At 34.6% G+C, this 24,636-nt stretch overlaps 1 protein-coding gene across 7 annotated transcripts in view; it reads left to right on the top strand.

The window, feature by feature from the left end:
• FAM185A (family with sequence similarity 185 member A) overlaps nt 1-24,636 on the top strand; it is a 170,057-nt gene that overhangs the window by 7,448 nt on the left and 137,973 nt on the right. For all 7 annotated transcript variants that reach the window (XM_017957029.3, XM_009203570.4, XM_021935324.2 and 4 more), the window contains exons 3-6: nt 2,022-2,114; nt 5,420-5,558; nt 17,875-17,916; nt 23,071-23,166. In XM_017957029.3, coding sequence (XP_017812518.3) covers nt 2,022-2,114; nt 5,420-5,558; nt 17,875-17,916; nt 23,071-23,166 — 370 coding nt within the window. The remainder of the gene's footprint in view (nt 1-2,021; nt 2,115-5,419; nt 5,559-17,874; nt 17,917-23,070; nt 23,167-24,636) is intronic.

Below are 24,636 nucleotides of genomic sequence, written 5' to 3'. Positions count from 1 at the left end.
AAGTGATCCTCCCAAATAGCTGGGAAATACAAGCATGTGCCACCATGCCTGGCTTTTTTTTTCTTATTTTTTTTTTTTTTAAAGAGAAAGGTTCTTGTTATATTGCCCAGGCTGGTCTCAAACTCCTGGCCTGAAGTGATCCTCCCACTTTAGTGTCTCAAAATTCTGAGATTACAGGTATGAACCACTGCACCCCAGCCAAGATCTTTTTAAGAATGAGTAATTTTGCCCTCTTCACTAAATTTTCTGAAATTTACTCCTGGGCTATTTTACCTAAGGTTTTACTATTTTTCCTCCTAAGTAAAGCAACTAGAAGCCATATAGTTGTTTTGAGTTTTTGTCTCCCTGCTTTTTAGATATTTCTCTGCAGTTGCTGATGATAGTGGTGAGTTTCCTTTGCTATTTTTTTCCCTCTGCAGCTTCTGCTATTTACCTATTATCTCTTTATAACTGTAACAAAACTAAAGACATATATAATGATTAAGGGAAAATAAACTACTCTAACAAAAAAAAAACAGGCTAGGCCAGGTGCAGTGGCTCATGCCTGTAATCCCAGCACTTTGGGAGACCGAGGTGGGAGGATCACGAGGTCAGGAGATCGAGACCATCCTGGCCAACATGGTGAAACCCCATCTCTACTAAAAATACAAAAAATTAGCCGGACATGGTGGTAGGTGCCTGTAGTCCCAGCTACGTGGGAGGCTGAGGCAGGAGAATCGCTTGAACCCGTGAGGCGGAGCTTGCAGTGAGCTGAGATCACGCCATTGCACTCCAATCCGGGCAACAGAGCGAGACTCCATCTCAAAACAAAAACAAAAAACAACAACAGACCAAACATCTAATGGCTCATATATAATATGAGTTTATTTCTTACTTGTGTCCAGGTGTGTGGGTGGGTCTTTTTCATTCAGTGATTCTAGGTTCCTTCCATCTTCCGGCTCTGCCATCTTTTAGAGCCTTGTTATTCTCTGGACCCACTTGGTGGAATGAGAAGAGCACAGAGAAGGCACAACTTGTTCTAAAAGCACCAACCTGGAAATGGCATATAGCATTTCCACTTACGTTCTGTTCGTAAGAACTTAACAACACATAAGAGGTAAAGGAAGCTGGAAAATGTGGTCTTGCCATGGGTCAAGCTATACTGTTTTACTTTGGAAAAAAATGGATTTTGGTGAGCCAATAGTAGTGTTTGCCATAGTTTCCATGTCCAAAACCAAGTCACTGCCACACACATACTTTTGTCTTCTGTCTTGCAGAATAGGCTAACTGGCTTGTGACTGCTGTTTCGTGCTCGGAGGCACTTTTACTTAGTTTCTGGGATGTGTTGCGCTAGAAGGTTTAAGTGGGCTGTTACTCTAAGTGTATTCTGTCCTTCAGACCACTCCAGCCTTAAGCATGTTGGCTTTGGAATCGTACAGAGCTTGATTCTAATTGTTACTTTCGGTTTTGGGTTTTTTTTCTGTGTCACCCTGATAAAGTGATTTACCTTTCTGAATCTTGGTATTCTTCCTCTGTAAAATGGGGAAAATGTAATACTTCTCTCTCTGGTTTGTCATGAGGATTAAATGATAGTTCATGTGAAGTAGCTAACATGGTATCTGGTGCAGAGAAAATGCCAAGTAAGTGATAACTATTATTGTTATTAATGATGAACAGTAACAATGATTATTATTGTCATCTTCATCACTGTGGATATTTAGTTAGTTGGTCACAGTGATTTATTTAGTTAGCTGGTCACAGTGATTTTTGATTCCCAAGTCCTTCTTCAGTGAAGCTACCAGAATACCCAAGTATCTCTTGTTTTTCCCTTTGAGTCCAGGTGGCTTATTTAACCCCTTTAATAGCAGTTGACATTTTTTTCCAGTTGATGTCATTATTTGAAGCAGTGAGTTTCTATATCATTCCTTATTCTTCTTTTGTTGCTTTGTCAGTATTAATACAGAAATGTTGAAAATATTTCACTAGTGTAAGTCAAACTTACTCTCTTTTTCACTATATGTATTTTTTAATTTGTCTTTCAGGGTCAAAAATTGCATGTTCAAACAAAAGGAGGCAAAGTGATCTGTCTGGGAACAGTTTATGGAAATATAGATATTCATGCATCAGATAAAAGTGTAAGATTGCAACTTTCTTTTTTTTTTTTTTTTTTTTTACTAATTGCAACTTTGCTTCCATTTGGCTCACCAAGTGGGTAGATTCTACAAAGTTCGTAGCATAACATTCCCTTTTTAATGCATTTTAGTTCATAAGTAAATTCAAATTTGAAATTGAAGTGATTAAATAATATACAACTTAAGTTTTAGTTTGTGGTTTAATACTTTTGACAGTTACTTAGTTCCTAATCAATAAAAACTTAAATGCTTACTATTTAACTCTAGTTCTGAAAAGACTTTTATTTTTATGATCATAGATTAAAATAGATCATTAAGTAATATCACCAGTAACTGGATTGGATTTTTCTTGTGTTAGGTTTATTTGAATATTTTCTAAGACCTTTTTACTTCGCCCTTAGGCAAGTTGAGGGGTGTTTCAAAACTCAGCTTTCTTCGGTATTTTCCACAAGGTGGCACCATTAGATAGCTTTACTGCTGTCTCAGAGCTTTTTTGTTTTTAGCAGCTATTGGGATTTTAGTTGTTATAGAAAGATAGTTTGTATTTTTTAATCAACTCCTTTTGTAGCCTTTGGTCATTTAGCATAGTATTAAGAGTAAAGGTATAATTTTGGAATTATAAATTGTCATTTAAAATATGTGATTGATAATATATCTTTGAGAAAAAGTTTCCTTTTATTTTACATTTACACAATTTGCAAGAGTCTTTTTGTTTCCTATAAATTTGCTAAATTCCATAGTCAGCTTTATTTTCAGATAATTGGTGAAGAGTTGTGAGCATATTGTGTATGTAGATTATTGTTGGCATAATTAAACAAGATAGATTATAACAGTAATTGTTTCTGTTGTTTTATCTTCCTTCACCTTCCTACAAATTTGCTAAATTCCATAGTCAGCTTTATTTTCAGATAATTGGTGGGGAGGAGTTATGAGCATATTTTATTTGTAGATTATTATTGGCATAATTAAACAAGGTAGATTATAACAGTAATTGTTTCTGTTGTTTTATCTTCCATCACCTTTCTCTCAGACCCCGTGGGAGGTTGTTCAAACCTAAACATTTAAAAATACTCTGTAAATTAAACTAGGAAAGTGTTGAAAGACACTGTGTGGCCTTATACTGCAGCTTTTTTGAGATGGCATTTAGTTTTACTTTTTAGATTGCTGTGGTCTTGGAGGTGCAAGAGGGAAATTAGACAAGTTTACAGCCCCTTCAAACTCAGTAAATGATGGCTAATGTTATTGAAATAAGTTACTAGAATATTGTAACATTTATAATAAAATATAAGTATTAAAGAATTTAAAATCTTAATCATTTGCTACTTTGAATATCTTGGCTACTGTTTCCTCTCAGTTATTTATTTGTTCCAATGTTTATGGCTTATTGAATATTCATGTATTTTACTTGCTATTATACAATTTTATTTCTTGATTGAGTTTTGTTATGTACTAAAGAATCAGTCTAGGTGTTTTTTTCTATTTTTATTATGTATAGTATTGATTTTTAATGTATAATTCTAAGTTTGTAGTTTTTATAAAACATAAAATACTTGTGAAATCTATTAACTTTTAATATACAACTTTCATAGAAATGTGATTTGGATATTTGAGAGACAAACATAGTGAATTGGTTAAGAGCACAGAATACATTGAGAGCCAAACCACCTGTGTTTGAATTCTGGCTCCACCATTCACTAAGCTCTATAACTGGACAAATTACTTAACCTTTGTGTGTCTCAGTTTTTTGGAAAATTGGATAATAGTAATAGAACTAACTCAAAAAATCTTCTATTAAGAGGATCAAATGAGTTAATACAGGTAACGTACTTAAAACAACATCTGGCCCATAGCTAAGTCTAATGTAATGCTTACCACGATGATGATGACAAAGGTAAAGGAATCACAGGAAAGATAACTTGACCAGTTCTAGACCTACCAGTTAGCTTCCCTGAGACTGTTTCATTATTCAGCAAACAGGATGGTGATATTTGCTTTGTCCACTTAACAAGATTGTGAGAATCAAATGAGCACTATAAATAATAGCATCATTATTCTACATGGCTGTTTTTAAATTGTATTAATTTTAGTGTCTAAGTTTAGTTTTATAACTTAACAAAGAACACAGAAACCCATTTTGTCTATTTGGTGAATCGATGACATAGTTGTCAGTTTTCCTCTCAGTCTGGGCTACAAAGCCCCAGTACTTCCTTAAAACTTGGTTTTCATTATTTGTAAGAACTACGTATGTGTATTTATGTATATTCATAATAACTAAATGAAAAATTTTTCTTTTCATGTAGAAAAGAAAATTTATAGCAATACCTCTGTCAGGAAGGTACTGATTTTTAAATCTACGTTTTGTTCTGTCATTAAATAGGTAAATTTAAATTCCTTCCATTTAGTTTGGTGGAAAGCTACTGCCTTATTAGAGGTCAAGTGGAAAAGTTCTAGAAATAATAGAATATTCACTACATTAATGTACTAACAGAGAGAAATCATGATAAATCAATAGAATCAGATAAAGTATGTGCTAAAATTCAAAACCTATTCATGATTTAAATAGCAAAAACAATAAAACAAAGTTGAAATAGAAGGGAATGTCCTTAATCTGATAAAAATCATTTTAAAAATATCTATAGCAAACATCATGCTTAATGGTGAAATGTTGTAAACTTTTCTTTTGAGAACAGGAGTAAGACAAGGATGCCTGCTATCCCATTGCTTCTGCTAGCTGCTATTCACTGTTGAATTGGGGGCCTGAGACAGATGGTTAAGGCAAGAAAAAGAAGGAAAAAGCAGGAAAAAAAGTATTAATATAAGGATTGGAAGGGAGGAAATGAAGTCATCACTTGTAGACAGTATAGTAACACATATATAATTTTTTAAAGTACAGATAAATTATTAGGATTAGTGAGTTTAGTCAAGTTGTTGGATTAAGATCAAATACAAAGTTAATTAGGATAAAATGAAATTTTAAAAGATACCTTGTACAATAGCACTTAAAAATATGTAAAAGGAATAAATCTAATAAAAGATTAAGAATTTTATATAGGACATATAAAACATTATTAAGAGAAATTAAAGGAGACGTAAGTCAATGGGGGAATATATTGGATCTATTCCATATTCTACAGAGAATGCACTATTGCTCAGAATCTCGTAATTAGAGGTAGGGAATCACAGTCAATAAAGTGATTGTGTACTAGGTAGTAACATTTTATGTAGTTACCTGCTAATTCCACAGGTAACATTTTGGCTTTTTACCAGTCTTTGTTTTATAATGAACTGATTAGTATTTCTCTTACTAGGCTGTTACCATAGATAAACTGCAGGGAAGTTCTGTTACTATATCTACTGAAGATGGTTTGCTGAAAGCCAAGTATCTTTATACAGAATCATCATTTCTGTCTTCTGCTGCTGGGGATATTACATTAGGAAGTGTTCATGGTAAGCTAACAAAGGCATGATACATCTCAGACTTTCCACATAGCATAAATTTTAAGAGATGACTCTCTGTAGTTGAAAAAGAATCAGGAAACTGGCCTTTTAAATAATGAAATGCAGACTAACCATCTTTTTAAAAAAACATAAAAATAAAATGACTCATAAAGCTAATTTAATTTTATTTGGGCAAGAGATTAAACATTATGCTGTTATATATGGAACTAATAGTAATTCTAATTTTTAATGCATTTCTTTTTTCTTTTTTTTTTTTTTGAGACAGAGTCTTGCTCTGTTGCCTAGGCTGGAGTGCAGTGGCATGATACTGGCTCACTGCAACCTCTACCTTTCAAGTTCAGGTGATTCTCCCACCCTAGCCTCCAGAGAAGCTGGGACTACAGGTGTGCGCCACCACGTCCAGCTAAATTTTGTATTTTTAGTGGAGATGGGGTTTTGTCATGTTGCCCATGCTGGTCTCAAACTCCTGGGCTCAAGTGATCCACCCCCTTGGCCTCCCAAAGTGCTGGGATTACAGGTGTGAGCCACACTGCATCCAGCCTGTGTTTTCTTACAATAGGAAACAAATAGCAAGGAAATATATGCAGGAGATGAAGTAAAAGCAGTGTTAGGTAAAGATGGGTACTGAGTGATTGCTTTTATGTTAACATAAGAAAGCTGAGGGTTAAATTAATGAAACATTTGGTGGAATGTAATTATAGCAACGCTGATACTAATTTTGTTTTAAATGTTTTGTGTGCATTTTTACTGGCACCAGGTTTTCTCAGCACCCTGTTGTTTCCATTTTCTTTGATAAGTATCCTCTTGTGATTTCTAAATCCTGTCTCTGCAAGAAATATTACATAGTTAATGTTTGTATTATTGAAGGAAAATAAGAAGAGTATAATGATGAGGTAATATGGCAAAGGGCATGCGTGTGTTCAGTGTCACTCAGCCTGCTTCTTGAATTTCCACAGAGCAGATGATTCAAATCCAAATATGTTTTCTGAAATATATACAGATAGAATTAATAATCACTAATCCAGTATAAAACATCTGCTAAATGCCTTTTGGGCCATATTCCAGGAAGTACAGATTCAGACTTTTTCCATATATGGTCCACTCATTTCACCTCTATAGTAAAGCTTGATATTGGTATCTGTATACTCTGGCAAAACCCTCAGATTTTAGTTGTGAGCAAGAGTTACAGAGTGGCATTAGAAAGCATGGTTAGTGCTAATCATGCTATGTAGCAATTTGGCAAGTAGTCTTCTAAAAAAATATTTTTAAAAAGCATACTTATATGCTTGAAATAGTTCTTGAGCCTCAATTTAATGGTTAAACCTCAAGCATTCTTACAAGGTTAAGGTAATATTTGAACCCAAAATAGCTTAAGTACATATGGAGCTGTATCCAGATGAAGCAAATGGTGTTGTTACTTATTCATTTATTTCTTTTTTATTCAGTTGTACATTAAGTAGATCTGGTAATTTGTAACTCTTCATATTTTAAAAGTGACTTTTATATAAGCATTGCATTTCTAACTATCTTAATCATAATGAAAAGTACAGTGCTTAATGTATTTAGTAGCTTTTAGTGGGGAAACAATTCCTTATCAAGTCAGATGTGGATTAACATCCCCAGGAAAAGCAGCTCTGTTCTCTGCAATGCTTTACACCATGTTAACACTAAATTCATAATGTTTCTTTCTTTGCATTCTTTTAAGTTAGATAAATTGAATTTGGTACGATTTGTCATTAATTGCCTACATGGTAGTAAAACAGGTGGTCTTTTTTGAAGCAGTCCTCAAAGTACTCTAGGTCTGTTGATTACTTAAAGTAGCTAAAATGGAAATACATTGCTAGAAAACAAAGTTAATTCCTTAGCCTTAATAAAGCCTTTTTATATTTACTGACCTTTAATATGAAATTAGATACCTTTCCTTAGCTGGTTTAAATCTAGATCCTCTTTTGGACTATTGTTTCAGGTTGAATTTCCCTGAAAGCAGACACTCTGAAATGGAAATTTGAGCACAGCGAATTTACTAGGGAGGCCTCTTGGGACCAATGCCATGTAAAGGAAGAAAGCCAGATTTCCATGGGAGAAGCTGGACTGTGATACAGTTTCAGTAACCCACACGGAGAGCTCTGAAGCTGGGATGGTCCCTCAGAGTTGTCTCAAGTGGGGTGAGAGGAGCTGGACATTTATATCCCCAATCATTAGATGCAAGCTGCCCCGGGAAGGAGTATGATCTTGGGCCGAAGTGGCTCCTATTCCCTAGGTAATTCCCAAAGAGGGCTGACAGCTGAGGGCTGTCTGCCAGCAGTACTCCCAATAGCTAGGAAAATAAGCCCTCAGTTATGATAGGGGATCTGGATGAGGAATACAGCATCCACTACAGTTATATTTATTCATTCATTTGACACATTTATTCACCACCTACTGTGTGCCAGATTTCCAGGCACCAAGGGTGCGAAGTTGGGCAGGAAATGAAACCTGTCGTTAAAGAACTCAGAGTAGAAGGATTAAATATACTTTCTTATTTTCTCAGTCACTACCATCGCCTCTGGGATGCGACTTCCCACCTCATTTCCAGTGGTCCATTGTCACCCTGCCTCAATGCAATGAACTCTTTTAGTTGTTTCTCACAGCTTCTTTTGTAATACTAGTACAGCAATGAGAAGGAGTAGGGGAAGGGAATATTGAATCCAATTTCAAATTATGGTTACTTTCACAGAAGTAACTGTAGAAAAACTTCCATGATCAGCCTTGCTTTCTCCACCTAGTCCTTGACCCTCACTCTGCTTTGTTTTTTCAGCATATACAAGAGAGAAATAAGACAGGAAACCCCTCTTCATTCCATGGACACACCCCAGTGCATTGACTTTTAAAAAATCACTCTTCAGGCACATCTAAGTTTCTTGCCTTCCTCTCCTCTGTCACCTCTATTTCCATCCTTGTCCTAAGGGATTATTGCATGAACATGCTTTTGGAGTTTGTAGTTTGGGGTTTGGGATGGGAGCGGTACAGGAAAGTAGGCAGTGTTTTAGTGTCACGTCCTGGTGGGTGAAATTAGTCATGGCTGGTGAAAGTAAGTCCCAGTTTTCTAGCTCCTGGAATTTTTGTGGGAGTTATTTCTCCCAAGATCTTCCCAACCTAGAACTCTGGATATATATTTCAATGAATTCTTTGTTCTAAATGCTGATGGTTATATAACACAAATTAGGTATATATTTTGGCTATATTTAAATAAACTGGCTTGAGAATCTTAAAACTTGTTTTTACGGGAAAATATATTGCTATTTCTAAACATCTGACTTACAGAAAACAAACTGAGAATATATGCATTCTTGTCCAGGATTTATTTACTTTAGCTTCTTTTTTCTTATAAGCAAGGCTTAAACTAATTTTTTTCCAGATAGAGCAGGAAAAAAACCCCAACATATAGATGTTGTAAAAACCATGTATACACAAATATAATGCAGTAACTTTCTTTTTGGTAGATTTTAGAATTTGTGCCTACAAACTCTACTTGTAGAGTAGTGGGTGGGTGGGAGGTTGAAAGCAAACATGCATTGAGTGCCTAAATTGGCCAGCCCCTTTTCCTTAATCAACGATTGGCTGTTTACAGATGAGGAAAACTAGACTTAGAAATGTCTAATTGTTTACTCTCAACTCCACAAGTTAATTAGTGGAATAGCAAGGATTTGATCCTAGTTTCTTGGCTTTCTAGGAGAGGTTTTTAAATAGTGAACTTGATTGCAACCCCAAATTCCATCATCACTTTGAGGGCTTCCTGGCTCACTCTAGAGATGTTTCCTCCAGGAAGACAGTACTATAACACAGATGCACTGCTTCAGCTATGTTCTACATTATAACTTCCTTGAGTTTCAGGACATTTATTGTGCTTTATGACCGAAAATGTAGATGTTCCATACAGTGTTTAGGCTTAGCTCCATGGTGGCATTCAGGAATTGGACTCCTTTCATAAAAGTGATGGTGCTGTCTTAAGTGTGTGGCTTCTAAGTCTTCCATGAAATGAAGCAAGAGCATGAAATTTATTTTTTGTCTGCATTTTCAATTTTTTTATATACCCTGATGACAAGGCAACATCTAACATACTAGTGCATAACATACTAGTGCATAACATACTAGTGCCGAGTACTTAGAGCATGCCCGTTAATGAGGAAAAGAGTAATGAAAAGAGCAATATATCTTTCCTGGCCTTGTAAGTTGATTCCTATATTTAGAGAAGAAAATAATTTATCCTAAGTGTTTTTTCAAGTGAAATTTTTAAGTATAGCTAACTATATTTTATATGTAAGATTTTATATATTTTATATGCCAGATTTTATATGTAAGATTTTATATGTAAGATTACATATTTTACATGTAAGCTAACTATATTTTATATGTAAGAAACTGAGTAAGCTAATTGACTAGTCATATTTCCTATTTGTACATCTGGTTGAATCACATCTATTAAGTGTGTATGCCTTCTACAGAATAAACCAGTTTATTCATTGACTTATTAAATATTCACTTTCTGGCGATGGGAATCTAGTGGGAGAATAGGTCCTTGGATAGTTTGTGTTTAGATGTAAAATTTTATGACAGTTTACTATCTTGATTTCCTTCTAAATCAAAAATTAAATTTGGTTTTATATGAATAATATTTTATTAAATTCTGATACTTGAATATTGATACTTTTTAAAGAATACTATGCATGTATAATACATGCGTGTACTTATATGTACTCTACAAAATACATTTTTAAATATAAATATGGTATCCTGACTCTATTGGAGAGTATGAAAAACTTCCTTGAAATGGTTTGCTAGGATTGATTTTATTTATAACCTATAATTTAAACAAATTGATTTGATTAAGATATAAGAGTGTTCATGTTACTTGTTTTCATGCATTTTAAAAACCTATGTTATGATTTGGAATAGTGATTAATGAATAAAACTCTGTTTTAAATATTTAGATTTTCTATGTAACTTAGGCTCTATTTTAAGTTCTTTGGAAACATATCTTGCTAGATAAATTGCTGAGTATTAGTTCTCTCATTTTCTCTGCACTTCAAAAGTCCTTTGTTCTTCAAAGATTTGGCATACATACATAAACTTTTCCTTTAGTAACTACTTTTTTATTTTTGAAATTTTCAAGAAGTACAATTTATATGAACTGTACGAAACACAGGTGATAACTTTGATAACACTCAAAATTTCAGAAGAAATGTCCCAATCTGCTTTAAGAAGGACTTGTAGTCACTGATAAACTTATAAATCTGCTTTGTAAACTTAGAGAGTCAGAAATAATATACAATTTTAAAACACGGAAGCTTTTATTGGATTAAATAGATGTTTTCATGATGTTCATGAAAATACTTTATTGAAATTCTAGTATTTATTCCTAGCCTAGGTCATTATGAAGTTTTAATTTAATTATCATTTTGATACTTAATTTCAAATCTGGACACATACAACTTTTTTTTTTTTTGAGAGAAGTCTCACTCTTGTCCCCTAGGCTTGAGTGCAATAGCTCAATCTCGGCTCACTGCAACCTGCGCCACCCAGGTTCAAACAATTCTCCTGCCTCTGCCTCCCAAGTAGCTGGGATTAAGGTGCCTGCCACCACACTCAGCTAATTTTTGTATTTTTAAATAGAGACAGGGTTTCACCATGTTGGCCAGGCTGGTCTCGAACTCCTGACCTCAGGTGATCTGCCCGCCTCAGCCTCCCAAAGTGCTGAGATTACAGATCTGAGCCACCGCGCCTGGCCACAACTTTTTTATATGAAATACTAGAAAGGAATTACAGCTTTTTTGTGTGTGGTGCAAACCATGTAGGTTTTTCAGGGTTTAGACCTCTGACCCAAAATATTGATATTTCCTACAGTGTCTGTCCTAAGTGCAGCTCCTTAGAGACATTCAGAGACTTGACTTTTCCTGTAAAGGTGATGCTACCATCCTGTTTGTGACTTCGAAGTCTTCCTTAAAGAATGAGAAAGCATAGAGGATCATGGAAGAAGTTTCAGAAACCAGGCCTAGAAGTGCATATATTACTTCTGCCCATAGATCTTTGGACAGAATATTTTAAAATGGCTTTATCTAACTGCAAAGGCTGAGATACGTAGTTTAGCAGTACTCTTAGGGAAGAAGAGAGGCACACAAATATTAATGGGCACTGGCAGTCTCTATCATATATTTATAATTGCTCTTTCACAAATGTCTATATATTCCTTCTCTTTTCACCTCTGTGATAATTGGTATTCTCCAGGATTTCATCCTTGTCCTATTGTTCTTTCTCTACATATTTTCCTTGGGCATCTTGTATACTTTTGAGTCTGAACTACCCTTACAAGGGTGTTTCCAATCTGATTATTCAAATCTATGTCTCTAGCCCCGACTAATTTATACCTCCATCTGGCAGGTAGACATAGCCATTTGGATCAACATTTCTAGCTTTTTCTCCTTCTTTCCCAGTCCCTGAACGTCATCTGTAATGTGTCCTCTTTCCTTATTTTCATTTGCTGTTTCTGATATTGCCATGTTCCCAATTCCCATGCTATAAACCTGGCAGTGGTCTTAACTTCCTGTTTCTTTCTCATCTCCTACATCTAACCAACTACCAAGTTTAGGCACGTTTCATCTCCTAAATAGTTCTTCAGTCTATCTCACCTTTTTCCTGCTAATTTCTACACTTCTGTTTTAGACCCTTGTGACTTCTTGCCTTGATATTAGCAATAACTTTGCCTCCAGCTTTGCCTTCTTCAGATCCATTTCTCCTCACTGCAGCTAAAGTAGTTTATTAGTGATGCACATTGAACATGTCATTCTCTTACTCAGACCGTTTTCTACTGCCTTAGTGACGTGCCCAACTTCCCTTTTCCCTCTTCTGACTCCATGCTTTGTCTCCAGAGTTACAGTCTTTTTTCCTATACACATTTTTACCTGTTTTATAACTCTGAGTTCTTGATCAGAGTCTTTGATCATACTGATCACACTGTTTATATTCTGCCTGAAATGCTTTTCCTAGCTTTTTAAAAATCTTCTTGACTTTTTAAATCTTTCAGTCCTCAGCTAAAGCATCTTGCCTCATCTCTGGTTTTCTACAAATCCTTGCCTAATCATAAACTCCTCAAGAGCAACGATTATGTTTTATTCATCTCTATATTCTTAACATTTAGCACTGTGGCTTGCAAATACAAGTGTCTGCCTTCCCACCTCCCCACCCCTACCCACCAAAAAACACAAAATGACTTAATCTCTAAGGATACTTGATTACTCTGTTTGGATTATAAGAGTTATATGTGCTTTAACCATAATCACATTTCTTTTGGTGAAGAAAAATAAACCAATGTTTATCTTTAAACTGATTACGTATTTTTTTCCTCTGACCATGCTAGAATGAAAGGTTACAAGCTAAGAAAAACTATCTATTTTCTCAAATACTGGGATTTGTGGAAAAGTTATATAACTTGAGAGTAGGGTAAGCACACATAGTTATTACAGACCATCTGGTGTCTGCTTTATTGGAAAGAAACTTTTACTAAGATTTACTCCTCTCAAATAATTAATTTATTATTTTCAGTGATATGAAGTAGGTGAAACCAAAATATAGAAAATTTTGCTAATAATGCCCATTTTGTTGCTTTGTATACTTTTAAATATAATACTTTATTCCACTATGCATTTGAGGCAAGGCATCCATTTTGTGTTTTCTAATGACTTTAGAATATTTCTGTTTAAGGTAGAGATTTTCTAAATATTTTGATATGAGTTGAAAATAAGTTTTTGTTTACTGTTTTATTTAGAATTGACAAAAATATTTTGAAGTGTATAACTATATAGTATATAACCATACAGTATTTGAAATGATTCCTTAATTCCTTGGGTTTTTGTTGTTGTTGCTCCATTATGCTTTTAGTATACAGTAGGACTCTAACATTCATGAAGAATGTTATCTGAGACTCTATAGGTCCCACTATAATCAACTAACCCTCATTTCGTATAGATCTAAAACTTCTATTTTCTGGTTCAAAGAATCATTATTTTCTCAAGACCTCCTCACTTTTGTGACAAGCACTAATGATTGGCCTTTTAAAAAAGACCATACTTTTATTTAAAAAAATAGTAAATTTTTACTGCATTATTAAAGACTAGTGTAAAACAGTAAAGCTCCATTGCCTTGATGAGTGGGTGACTGGATTCACTAGCTAAATGACTGTAAAACTTTATCATAGTTCTTTATTAATAAAGTTACAAATATCAGGGACCTGTCTGCTTCATCTTTTATTGTTCAGGAGTTAGAGCAGTGTCTTAGTCTGTTTTCTGTTGCTATAACAGAATACCTGAGACTGAGTGATTTTTAAAGTTTATATATTACAGTTCTGGAGGCTGAGAAGTCTGAGGTCTAGGAGCTGCATCTAGTGAGAGCCTTCTTGCTGATAGGGGCTCTGCAGAGTCATGAAATGGCTCAGGCTTCACATGGAGAGAGGCTGCATGAGAGACACCCACACTGGCTCTTATAACAGACCCACTCTTGTGATAGCTAACCTACTCCCTCCATGACCCATTAATCCATTGATTCATGAATGGGTTAATTCATTCATGAGGGCAGAGCCCTTATGACTCAATTAACTCCCAAAGGTCCCACCTCACAGTATTGCTGCATTGGGGACCAAGTTTCCAACACATGAACTTTTGGGGGAACATTCAAACCACAACAAGCAGTAAAGAGAATGCTGAGTATGGAAACACCCACTGTCTCACACTAGGGGAATCTCCTTAAAGCATGGTTTTCTTATATTTTTATCCATCTTGAAATTCTTCACTGACATTTTTGGTGTAGGATAGTCAGTAGACTTAGCACTCTGTGGTTCTACCACATGTTGCTCTTTGCCTACTTTTCCAAACTTTTTATTTGTTCACAAAATAATTGTGTTTACTATGTACTATGCACTGTGCTAAGTTCCCAGATATGAAGCTAAATAAGAAAGATGTGATTCCTGTCCTCATAGACTTGCCTCATTGCTCCAGCCTATCTGATCTGCATTATTTAAACATAGTATGTATAGCTCTGCTTTTTTACATTTGCTTATATGATTTATTTTCCCAGGAAATGTTTTTTTTCTCAGCATATTAACATTTTACTCACATTTCAAATTTCAGCTCAAGTGATACCTTCTATATGACTAAACCTCCCTGTCCAAGCTAGGTCATTTTAGTCTCTTTCCTGTAAGTGCTGTGGCACCTGAGTCATGCTGTCCACTTAGGATATTAAAATTATTAATATATACTGATTTTTAACTTTTCATGTGTGCATCTTTCCAGATATTCTATGAGGTTTTGGATAGCCACTGTGTCCTCTGGCCCTCCAATGATTCATGTCCTTCCTACATGCAAAATATACTCTCTTCCTCCCAAGGTTCCCAAAAGTATCATCCCATCATGCATCAGCTGAAAGGCCAGAATCTCTGCATCAAAATCAGCTCCAGGTGAAAATGAAGCTCCTCAGGTGCGAATCTGAAGACTGATGAACTAAAGAGACAAGTTTTCTACCCACCTCCCAAACATACACACACACACACACACATCACCTACACACCAAACAGAGTGGACAGGCATTGGATAATGACTGTGGACTTTCTTGTTGAAATGGGAGGCACAAAGGAGTCACTGATCCATAGTGATTTTTTCAGGTGGGCAAATGTTAGAGGTTCTTTTATTAGATCTCAAGGCCTGGGAATAATTCTTCATGGTTCTAGGTTTCGACCACTGAGCTCTTGGTTCCACCCTCTAAGTCATTCATCCTTTTTTATGAAATGTAGCACATCTTTACAGTTGAGTAGTTTTCTCAGTCTGCTTCCTGCTAGTAGAATTTTGAGGGTCCAGTGGTCTCATTTCACTTTGTACTGTCACTGTCCCCTTCAGTCCAAGTTGCAATATTTACTGATATAATTGTCTCAAAAACTTTGTCAGTCTTCTGTGAATCTCACTGGCTTTCATTCCATTAGACAAAAGCCACACCCAAAAATCTTTTCAAAATATGGGTTTCTGTAGCAATATTGAGGTTAATGCCCTCAAGCTTTCTAGGTCTATTTGATTGAGAGGATCTGTGAGGTCTTAATCTTTTTAAATTTTTTTTTTTTTTGGTGTAACTGATTAATACCATGAGGTACCACCATCTTTCTGGGGTCTTAACAAAAGGTTTTAGAGTCACCCCTTCAGATTCATTTATAGGCCATGTCCAAGCAAGTGGAATCTAATTAAATGAAAAAGCTTCTGCACTGCAAAATAAATTATCGACAGAGTAAATAGACAACCTACAGAATGGGAGAAAATATTTGCAAACTCTGCACCTGACAAAGGTTTAATATCCTTTGTTCCTTTGAATCTTCAAGGAAGTTAAACAAATCAATAAGCAAAAAACTAATAACCCTATTAAAAATGAGCAAAAAACAGGAACAGATACTTCTCAAGAGAAGACGTACAAGAAACCAACAAACATGAAAATCTGCTCCAAATCACTAGTCATCAGAGAAATGCAAATCAATACCACAATGAGATATCATCTCACATCAGTCAGAATAGCTATTACTAAAAATAAGTCAAAAAACAACAGACACTGGCGAGGCTGTGGAGAAAGGCGAAAACTCATACACTGTTGGTGGGAATGTAAATTAGTTCAGCCACTGTGCAAAGCAGTTTGAAGATTTCTCAAAGAAATTAAAACAGAACTACCATTCAACCCAGCAATCCCATTACTGGATATATATCCAAAAGAAAATAAATCATTCTTCCAAAAAGACACATGCACTCAACATGTTCACTGCAGCTCTATTCACAATAGCAAAGACATATAATCAACCTATGTGCCCATCAGTGGTAGACTGGATAAAGAAAATGTGGTACATATACACCATGGAATATTATGTGGCCATAAAGAAGAATGAAATTATATCCTTTGCAGCAGCATGGATGCAGTTGGAGGCCATTATCCTAAGTGAATTAACACAGGAATAGAAAACCAAATACCACATGGTCTTACTTATAAGTGGGGGGTAAATATTGGATAATCATGGACATAAGGATGGCAACAATAGAAACTGGAGTCTACTAGATGGGGGATGGAGGGATGGGGCAAGGGTTGAAAATCTATTGGGTACTATGCTTAGTACGTGGGTGATGGGACCATTTGTACCCCAGACTTCAGCATCACACAATATACCCAGGTAAAAAACCTGTATGTGTATCCCTGAATCTAAAATATGAAAAAAAAAATAGTAATCCTATAAGCTTCAGTACACAAACCAAGTTTTTATTCATACACAAATATACTCCTTGTTCATACACTCACAGGAAATATGATGGTATATTAGACCTTTAGATGGATTTTTGCAATCAGGTGCATCTGGCTGTTGAGTAAATGAATCCAGTGCCTTTTTTGCTTTTTCCCAGATACTGATACAAGTCAGTATTCATAAGGTATATGAAATGAGATAAAATGAGTTTACTGAAGATTAATTCTGAAGCCAAAGTTATTCCTTTACTTTTTAGTGTAGTTTTGGAATTATTTTAGAAGAGATAACATTATTGCTTATATTTTCAGTAGAATAAATATGAGTTCCTGATTTTAGGAATACTTATACATACAAACACACATATGAAGAATAATCCTACTACTTTTGGTATTAGGGGAAAGGGGCTGGGAAGAATGGTTGCAATATTCCATACCTATCATGGGAAACATATTTTCACTAAGACGGAAACCTTTGAAGCTTCTTTGTTCTGTTTTGTTAGTCATACCTCCATGTATTCATTATTTGTATCTCAAACGACTTTAATTCTTGGCCCAGAAACTACTTTAATAGACATGGCAAGTGGCCTGAAAAATAAACGTAATTCTTTTTTTCCATACCATATTTTAGTGTTACTTGGTTGAAAACTTGGCTTTGTGTGATCTGGTAAATACATTGATATTTAGGTTGAAAACGTATAGTGATTATGTTTCAGTAATTTTTTTTCACTTATGGGTTTTAGAAGTATTGTTTTTCCTCTGTGCCAGTAGGTATGGTGATTTGTAATTATGCTATAAAAGCTTAAGGTTTGGTAGTAGAGAAAGAAGGTTTGCAGAGGTACCTAAGGCTAGTTATTTCAGAACTACAGCTAAATCTTTGACTGGATTTGTGATACTGGAAAAATTGCCCACAAAAATAACATTGTAGATATTCATCCATGTTTTAGCATTGCTATGTATCACAGTTCCTTTCTAGATTGTCTCTAGTACATGAAAGTATCTTTTTCTTTTTTTGCAGGTAATATAACATTACAAAGCAAGATGGGTAACATCACAGTAGGTACGTGCTAAGCTACTAGTTCATGTATTTTGCCCACTTTTAAAAATAGGTATATTTGTGATGACTTTATTAGAATAAATGAAGTCTACAGTTTAACTGATGAACTTGACAGGATCACAAGTCAAATATAGGCAGAACTAATGTACTAACTATGTCCACTCGAAAAAAATTGCCTGAGCTAGTATTAAGAAATGTCTTATATTTCTTGCTAAACTTCTCTGAAAAAAAAGAAAGATCTTATAAATTTTTTGAATTCTTCAAATATCTAAATTAAGTCTTTGAAAGAAAGATATAAATAATGTCACTGTTTATTGGTCTCCAAATGTGTTAACATTTGAAGACAACCTTGTGAATACCAATAACTAGTTAGTCAACATGTATTTACTGAGTATCTGCCATGTATTAAGAATTCTTTTAGGTACTAGGGAACATATTGGTCAACAGGACATAGTTTTTGTGTTCAGAGACCTCACTTCTCTGAGCCCTGGGAAGAAAGACAACAAGCATATAAATAACAAAAGGTAATTTTAGTTTGTGGTAAGTACAATGAAGAAATAAGAAAGGGTAACTGAATAGAGATTGGGGAAAAGAAAGCTACATCAGTTAGGCAATTGGGGGTGGTCTGGAGAGGGTACATTTAAACTAAAGCCAGAGTAATGACAAAGAGTTATGTAAAATTCTGGATACAGGGCTCCCGAGATAGAGGAACAGCAAGTGCAGGCCTTGAAAATGGAAGTTTATTATTTTCAGGGAATAGAAGGCTGGCTTATGGGGAAAGTGGTAGGATATGAGGTAAGTAAGGCTAGATCTTAGGACCTTGGAGACAGGGCAAGAGTTCAGACTTTATTCCAACTATAACAGGATGTTAGGGAAGTGATATATAATTTATATTTTAAAAGAACAACCTAGCTGTTATTTCATAATGTACCAGAAGGGTTCAGAAGTGAAAGCAGGCTATTAGAAGGCTTAATTTGTTCATTCTACTGTTGATGGACACCTGGGCTATTTCTAATTTTTTTGGCAACTGTAAATAAAGCTGCTATGAATATACTAATGTAAGTCATTTTAGGGATTTATATATTTTTTTCCTCTTGGGTAAATACTTAGGTGTGGAATTGCTGAGTTGACTAGGTAGGTTCTGTGTTTAACTTTATGATAAACTACCAGACCTTTTTCCCAAAGTTCCACTTTATACTCTCATCAACAATGTATGAGAATTTGAGTTGCTCCACATCCTCATCAACATTTATTATTGCCAGTTAAAAAAATTTTTTATATCACCATTTGTTGAAAAAACTTCCTTTCTCTGATGGATTACTTTAGTATCCTTGTCTAAAATCAAATGACCATATAAGTGTGGCTCAATGTCTGATCTCTTGCTCCTAATTCATTGATTTGTTTGTTGAGCTGTATACCAGTGCCACAATATCATGATTACTGTAACTTTGGTAAGTCTGTAAATCAGGTAGTTGAAGTCTTCCAAATTTGTTCCTTTTAAAGATTGCTTTGGATATAATAGGTCCTTTGATTTTCCAGTCAATTTCTACCAAAAAGTACAGTTGTGATTATGTTTGGGATTGCACTGAATCACATTGAATCTTCCAATTAATGAACATGGTAGGTAGCTATTTCTATTTATTTAGATCTTCCTTAATTTTTCTCAGCATTGCTTTGTAATTTTCAACGTAGAAGTCTGGCACTTTTTTTAGTTAAATTCGTTTGTGTTTTTAACACTGTTATAAATGAGACAGTTTTTAAGACTTTGCTTCTAATTGTCTACTGCTGATATATGTAAATACAAATGATTTTTTTTTTTTTTTTTTGAGACGGGAATGTCGCTCTGTCTCCCAGGCTGAAGTGCAGTGGCGCGATCTCGGCTCACTGCAAGCTCCGCCTCCCGGGTTCACGCCATTCTCCTGCCTCAGCCTCTCCAGTAGCTGGGACTACAGGCGCCCGCCACTATGCCCGACTGATTTTTTTTTTTTGTATTTTTAGTAGAGACGGGGTTTCACCGTGTTAGCCAGGATGGTCTCGATCTGCTGACCTCCTGATCCGCCCGCCTCAGCCTCCCAAAGTGCTGGGATTACAGGCGTGAGCCACCGCGCCCAGCCCATATATAAATAATTCTTATATATGGACCTTGTATTTTGTGACCTTGCTAAATTTATTCTTTCTAATAGTGGTTTTCTCGAATCTAGAATCATTTCCTAGCTGAGCAGACATTTTCATCTGTACATATAGTTTTACCTCTTTCTTTCCTATCTTTATTACTTTAATTTTTTTCTTGCCTTATCCGACTAGCTATGAACTTCAGTATAACGTTGAGTTGTAGTGATGAGAGTGTGGTTCCCTGCACTTGATCCCTATCCTTGTCCCCAGTATTAGGGGGAAGGCACTTACTATTTTACCATTAAGTGTGATGTTAGCTATAGATTTTTAATAGATGCCTTTTACCAGATTGGGAGAGTTACCTTTTATTCCTTGTTTGCTTAAATTAAGTTTCTCTTTTTTTACTTTCTTTGGTTGTGACTTGAGTGTTGAATTTTGTCAAATACATTTCCTCAATTTATTGAAATGATCATTTTTCCTTTAGTTTATTAATATGGCCAACTATACTGACTGATTTTTCTTTTAACATTTTATTTACTTATTTATTATTTAAAAAAATAGAGACAAGGTCTCACTTTGTTGCCCATACTGGTCTCAAATGCCTGGCTTCAAGCAGTTCTCCTGCCTCGGCCTCCCAAAGTGCTGGAATTACAGGCATAAGCCACCACACCTGGCCCTTTCTTTAAAATATCTATCATTTACTCAGTGCCCATGTTCAAAGCACTGAACTAAACACATTACAATGTAGATTTATGTTGGTTTCTTTTGTGTTTTTTGTTTGGTGTTTTTTTTTTTTTTTTGCTTTTACTGTCTTTATTGAGACATAATTGACAAAACCATATATATTTAAGGTGTACATGCAATATGATGATATACATATATATTGTGAAATGATTTCCACAGTTTAGTTAACATATCTGTCACTTCACCTCACTACCATTTTATGTGTATGATGAAAATTTGTTTAAGATTTACTCTTTTAGCAGATTTCAAGTTTACAGTACAGTATTGTTAATTACAGTCACCATGCTATACATTAGATCTACAGGACTTTCTCCCAGATCTATAGAATTTCTCCATTATGTAAACTCCAAAAGAATGAAATTCTGTGGATGAAGTCTTAATTTTACTCTTGATAATTAATTTTGGTTGTGATAATTTGTGTTAAACAAAAAAATAGGGCTTGTTTTGCTACATAGTTTTAAAGTATCACCGTTGCCTTCTTTTTCAAAAACATCTTGAGTTTTCATTTTTTAATTTTTTGACAGCCTCCAAAGGATAAGCCATTATTAGAGATCAACACAAATAACATGAGAATATAATTACTTTGTGGCTTAGGATATAATTATTTAGCTGTCATTTATTTCTCATTTGGAGGGAAAAATAAATGAAACTATTGTTTATGAGCCACATAAAAATTCCGTGTTTTTTTTCCCCTCCTTGAGAAAGCGAGAAATCAAACTAATGTTTCAGCTATTTTACTTTGTTCAAACTGGAATAATACACACCTTGTGTATTGCACTTTTCTTTTTTTTAGCATAATGTAATTTTTACTTGGCTTCTTTTAGGATGCAGTAAGAGGTTTAAAAAGGAGTTCTGTTGGTACATAAGCAGTGAAATGTTCATTTTGTCCAGCTATTCTGTGTCATTTATTTCTAGTGGTTTCATTTCCCAACGTCAGTGTTTACTTTTGACACTTGAAAACTAAATAAATTGAATCTGATAAAGGGCATTTTCCATTATAGATTGGAAATAAATTATTATAAATGATATGGGAGCCAGATTTTACACAGTTTATTCCAAATTTATTGTCTTTGTTTGAAGTCTGTTAATATTTTTTTAAAAGAAAAATGTTGGCTCCTTTCTCTCTCTCTCTCTCTCTCTATATATATATATATATATACACACACACACATACACACACACAAATGTTTTCTTTCTCTGTTTTGTAGAAAGTATATTTTTGGCATAGTTTTCACCACACTCCCTACTTTGTTTCCACTTTGAAGTAATAAAACCTCCTGATAAAATATGCTTTTTAAGAGGCTTCTCTAAAAAGAATATGCTTTGGCCTTCTCCAGGCAGTCAGATAGAATACTAAATTAAAGATTCAATTGCCATGGGAGAAAGAGAAGAAGGAAAAACCACTTAGTACTGACTCTTCAAGTTCATTTTCTTACTTCCTTATTTCTGACTGTTTTCACTTGAACTTGAAATACTGGTTGATTGAAAAGTGGAGTCATCAACAACATAGGGAAATTTGAATGTCAAATCAGGGTTACCTTTATTATTTTCTTATCCACACTTAACGATACTGTTCAATTCCAGAAACTTGAAAAGAATTATTAGATATAAACAAGCTATTCTTCAAATTATTCCCTGCCTTTCTGCCCCTTAAAGAAATGCAGCAAGCCAGGAACAGTGATTTGTGTCTGTAATCCCAGGAGTATCACTTGATCCCAGGAGTCAGAGACCAGCCTGGGCAACATAGCGAGACCCTGTCTCTACAGAAAAAAAGAAATTCAACAACTTTATGTAGAGTAATCTTTTACTATTAGGAGTACTTCTTAGTATTAGCAAATTTGCTACAAGGAGAAATTATAAGAGGTTTTGATTTTTGTTAGCCTTGCTACTGCTTGTATGTGACTATACATGAGGTAGAATTCTTTGGTAATTATTGAAAGTTTACTAAATGTATCAAGATGATAAAAAACTAAAAATATCCATGGTGCTTAGTGGTTTCAGGATCCATTACTTGCAGACTCTCCTTCCTATTCATTAAGTTTTAGAGTAAATGTTTAGAGATAAGTTATTCAGGTTAATGTAGATATAGATTTTTTAATTAGTTGTCTAGTTTAATAGATTTCTAGATTTCTGATACTGTTTACGTTTAAGTGCAAACAATGGCATTGTTATGAGGAAATACTAAACCTTGCAAGATTCTTAGCCCCTTATCCTAGTGCTAAAGCAGAGCCTTTTGTTTCAAGTTTATAATTCCATTCATCAAGTAAGAATGATTTTACTTACGGTTTTTCTTCTTCCTAGATTCATCTTCTGGATGTCTAAAAGCCTCAGCTCATCAGGGTGCTATAGATGTTTATGTCAGTCAACTGGGGACAGTGGAATTGAAATCCCATAAAGGTTAGTGAAGGTTAGTGAACTGGAATGTTTTATTTTGACATATGATGTAAGGAAGGTTTATGTAACACTCAGGAAACAGATGGTCAAATTATCTATACTGACATAGTGATTTCAAGAAAATATCTTCAGATAGAACCTGATTTAAAGGCACTGGTCTGCTGGCTCTCTAGACCAATGATCTTTACAACTTTTGGGATAGATAGCCATGCAGACTATCTTTCTCTTTGTAGTACAAACAAAAATGAGTATTTTGACTGTTGTTATGGAATTTTAAAATGTTACTCTGTGAATTTTTTAGTTTAATCTATTCTGAAATAGAATAATCTTTGAAGGAAAAACGCTGCCATACACTCTTTTGGGAGCTTTTCTGCCAGCCTGTAAAAGGAACTTCTCAGGCAATCAGTATAGAGTAACAGTTTTCAAAGTGTGATCCTTAAATAAAAGTATCACACAGGAAGGTCCTCTAAAGTGATTATTTAGTCTCTTAAAGTATCAAGACTTAGGATATGTCTGTATCATTTAACTTCTGACACAACTTATTCTGAGTCCAACTCTTTCATTTAAAATGGTATACTTTTCATCTGAAAGCTAAATATGAATTTGTCTGTTCTTCTGCACACATGGATGTACACATACGTGTTGACAAGTGACTTGGGTGAAGTAGGCTGGCCATAGGGGCTGAAGTGGCTTGGCTGCAGAAAGTTAAGAACTGTAGCTCTGTATAAAAAAATTTTTAAAATAGTCTAGAAGCTCTTGCATGTTGGCCAGATGTTTAACAAGGAAAATATTTCTTCACAGAGACTGATTGTTCCTGCTATTAGTAGTTTCTTTACCATATTGATTTAATAGTTTTTTTTTTTAATCCATCTCTAGAATTTGTCAGTGTGAAAACTGCAAAACACAGAGGTCTGAAACCTCAGTTATTGCTGATACACTGGTGTGATTTCTCAATATCATATTTTCTCCCTTTAAAATAGGATAAACTTATGTCCTCACTAAATCTAAGAGCTTTAGGTAATACTCTTCAGGGTAAATTATAAATGGCATGTAAGTTATATAATTGTACTCCGTTATTACAAAGATCCAAGGAGAAAGGGGATATATTGTTAATATAACTAGTAACAGAGTAAGAACAAAGTTTTGAATAAGCAGCTCTTACATAAAAGTAATTTAATGTTTTGCATGGTAGGCAAAATAAAACAAACAGGAAACTGTAAAACTTTTGAAGATTGTTAGTCTTTATTCACTTAAAATATTTTTTAGTATTATTTGAAATAGTATTTGAAACTATTGAAATAGTATTTGATGTTGCAAATTTTGATTAAGATTACAGTTTTATGTTTTCTTCTACTGGGACCATGTTACTGGCAGAAGCTTAAAGACAACTGAAAACAAAGATTTCTGTCTTACTTCAGACCTCCGAATTCTCAATACACTTGGGAACAGTAACTTTTTAGAGTAATGGAACGT

The sequence above is a fragment of the Papio anubis genome, chromosome 4, assembly GCF_008728515.1.
Source record: "Papio anubis isolate 15944 chromosome 4, Panubis1.0, whole genome shotgun sequence".
Lineage (NCBI taxonomy): Eukaryota > Metazoa > Chordata > Mammalia > Primates > Cercopithecidae > Papio > Papio anubis.
This window is presented reverse-complemented; position numbering and strand designations above follow the sequence as displayed.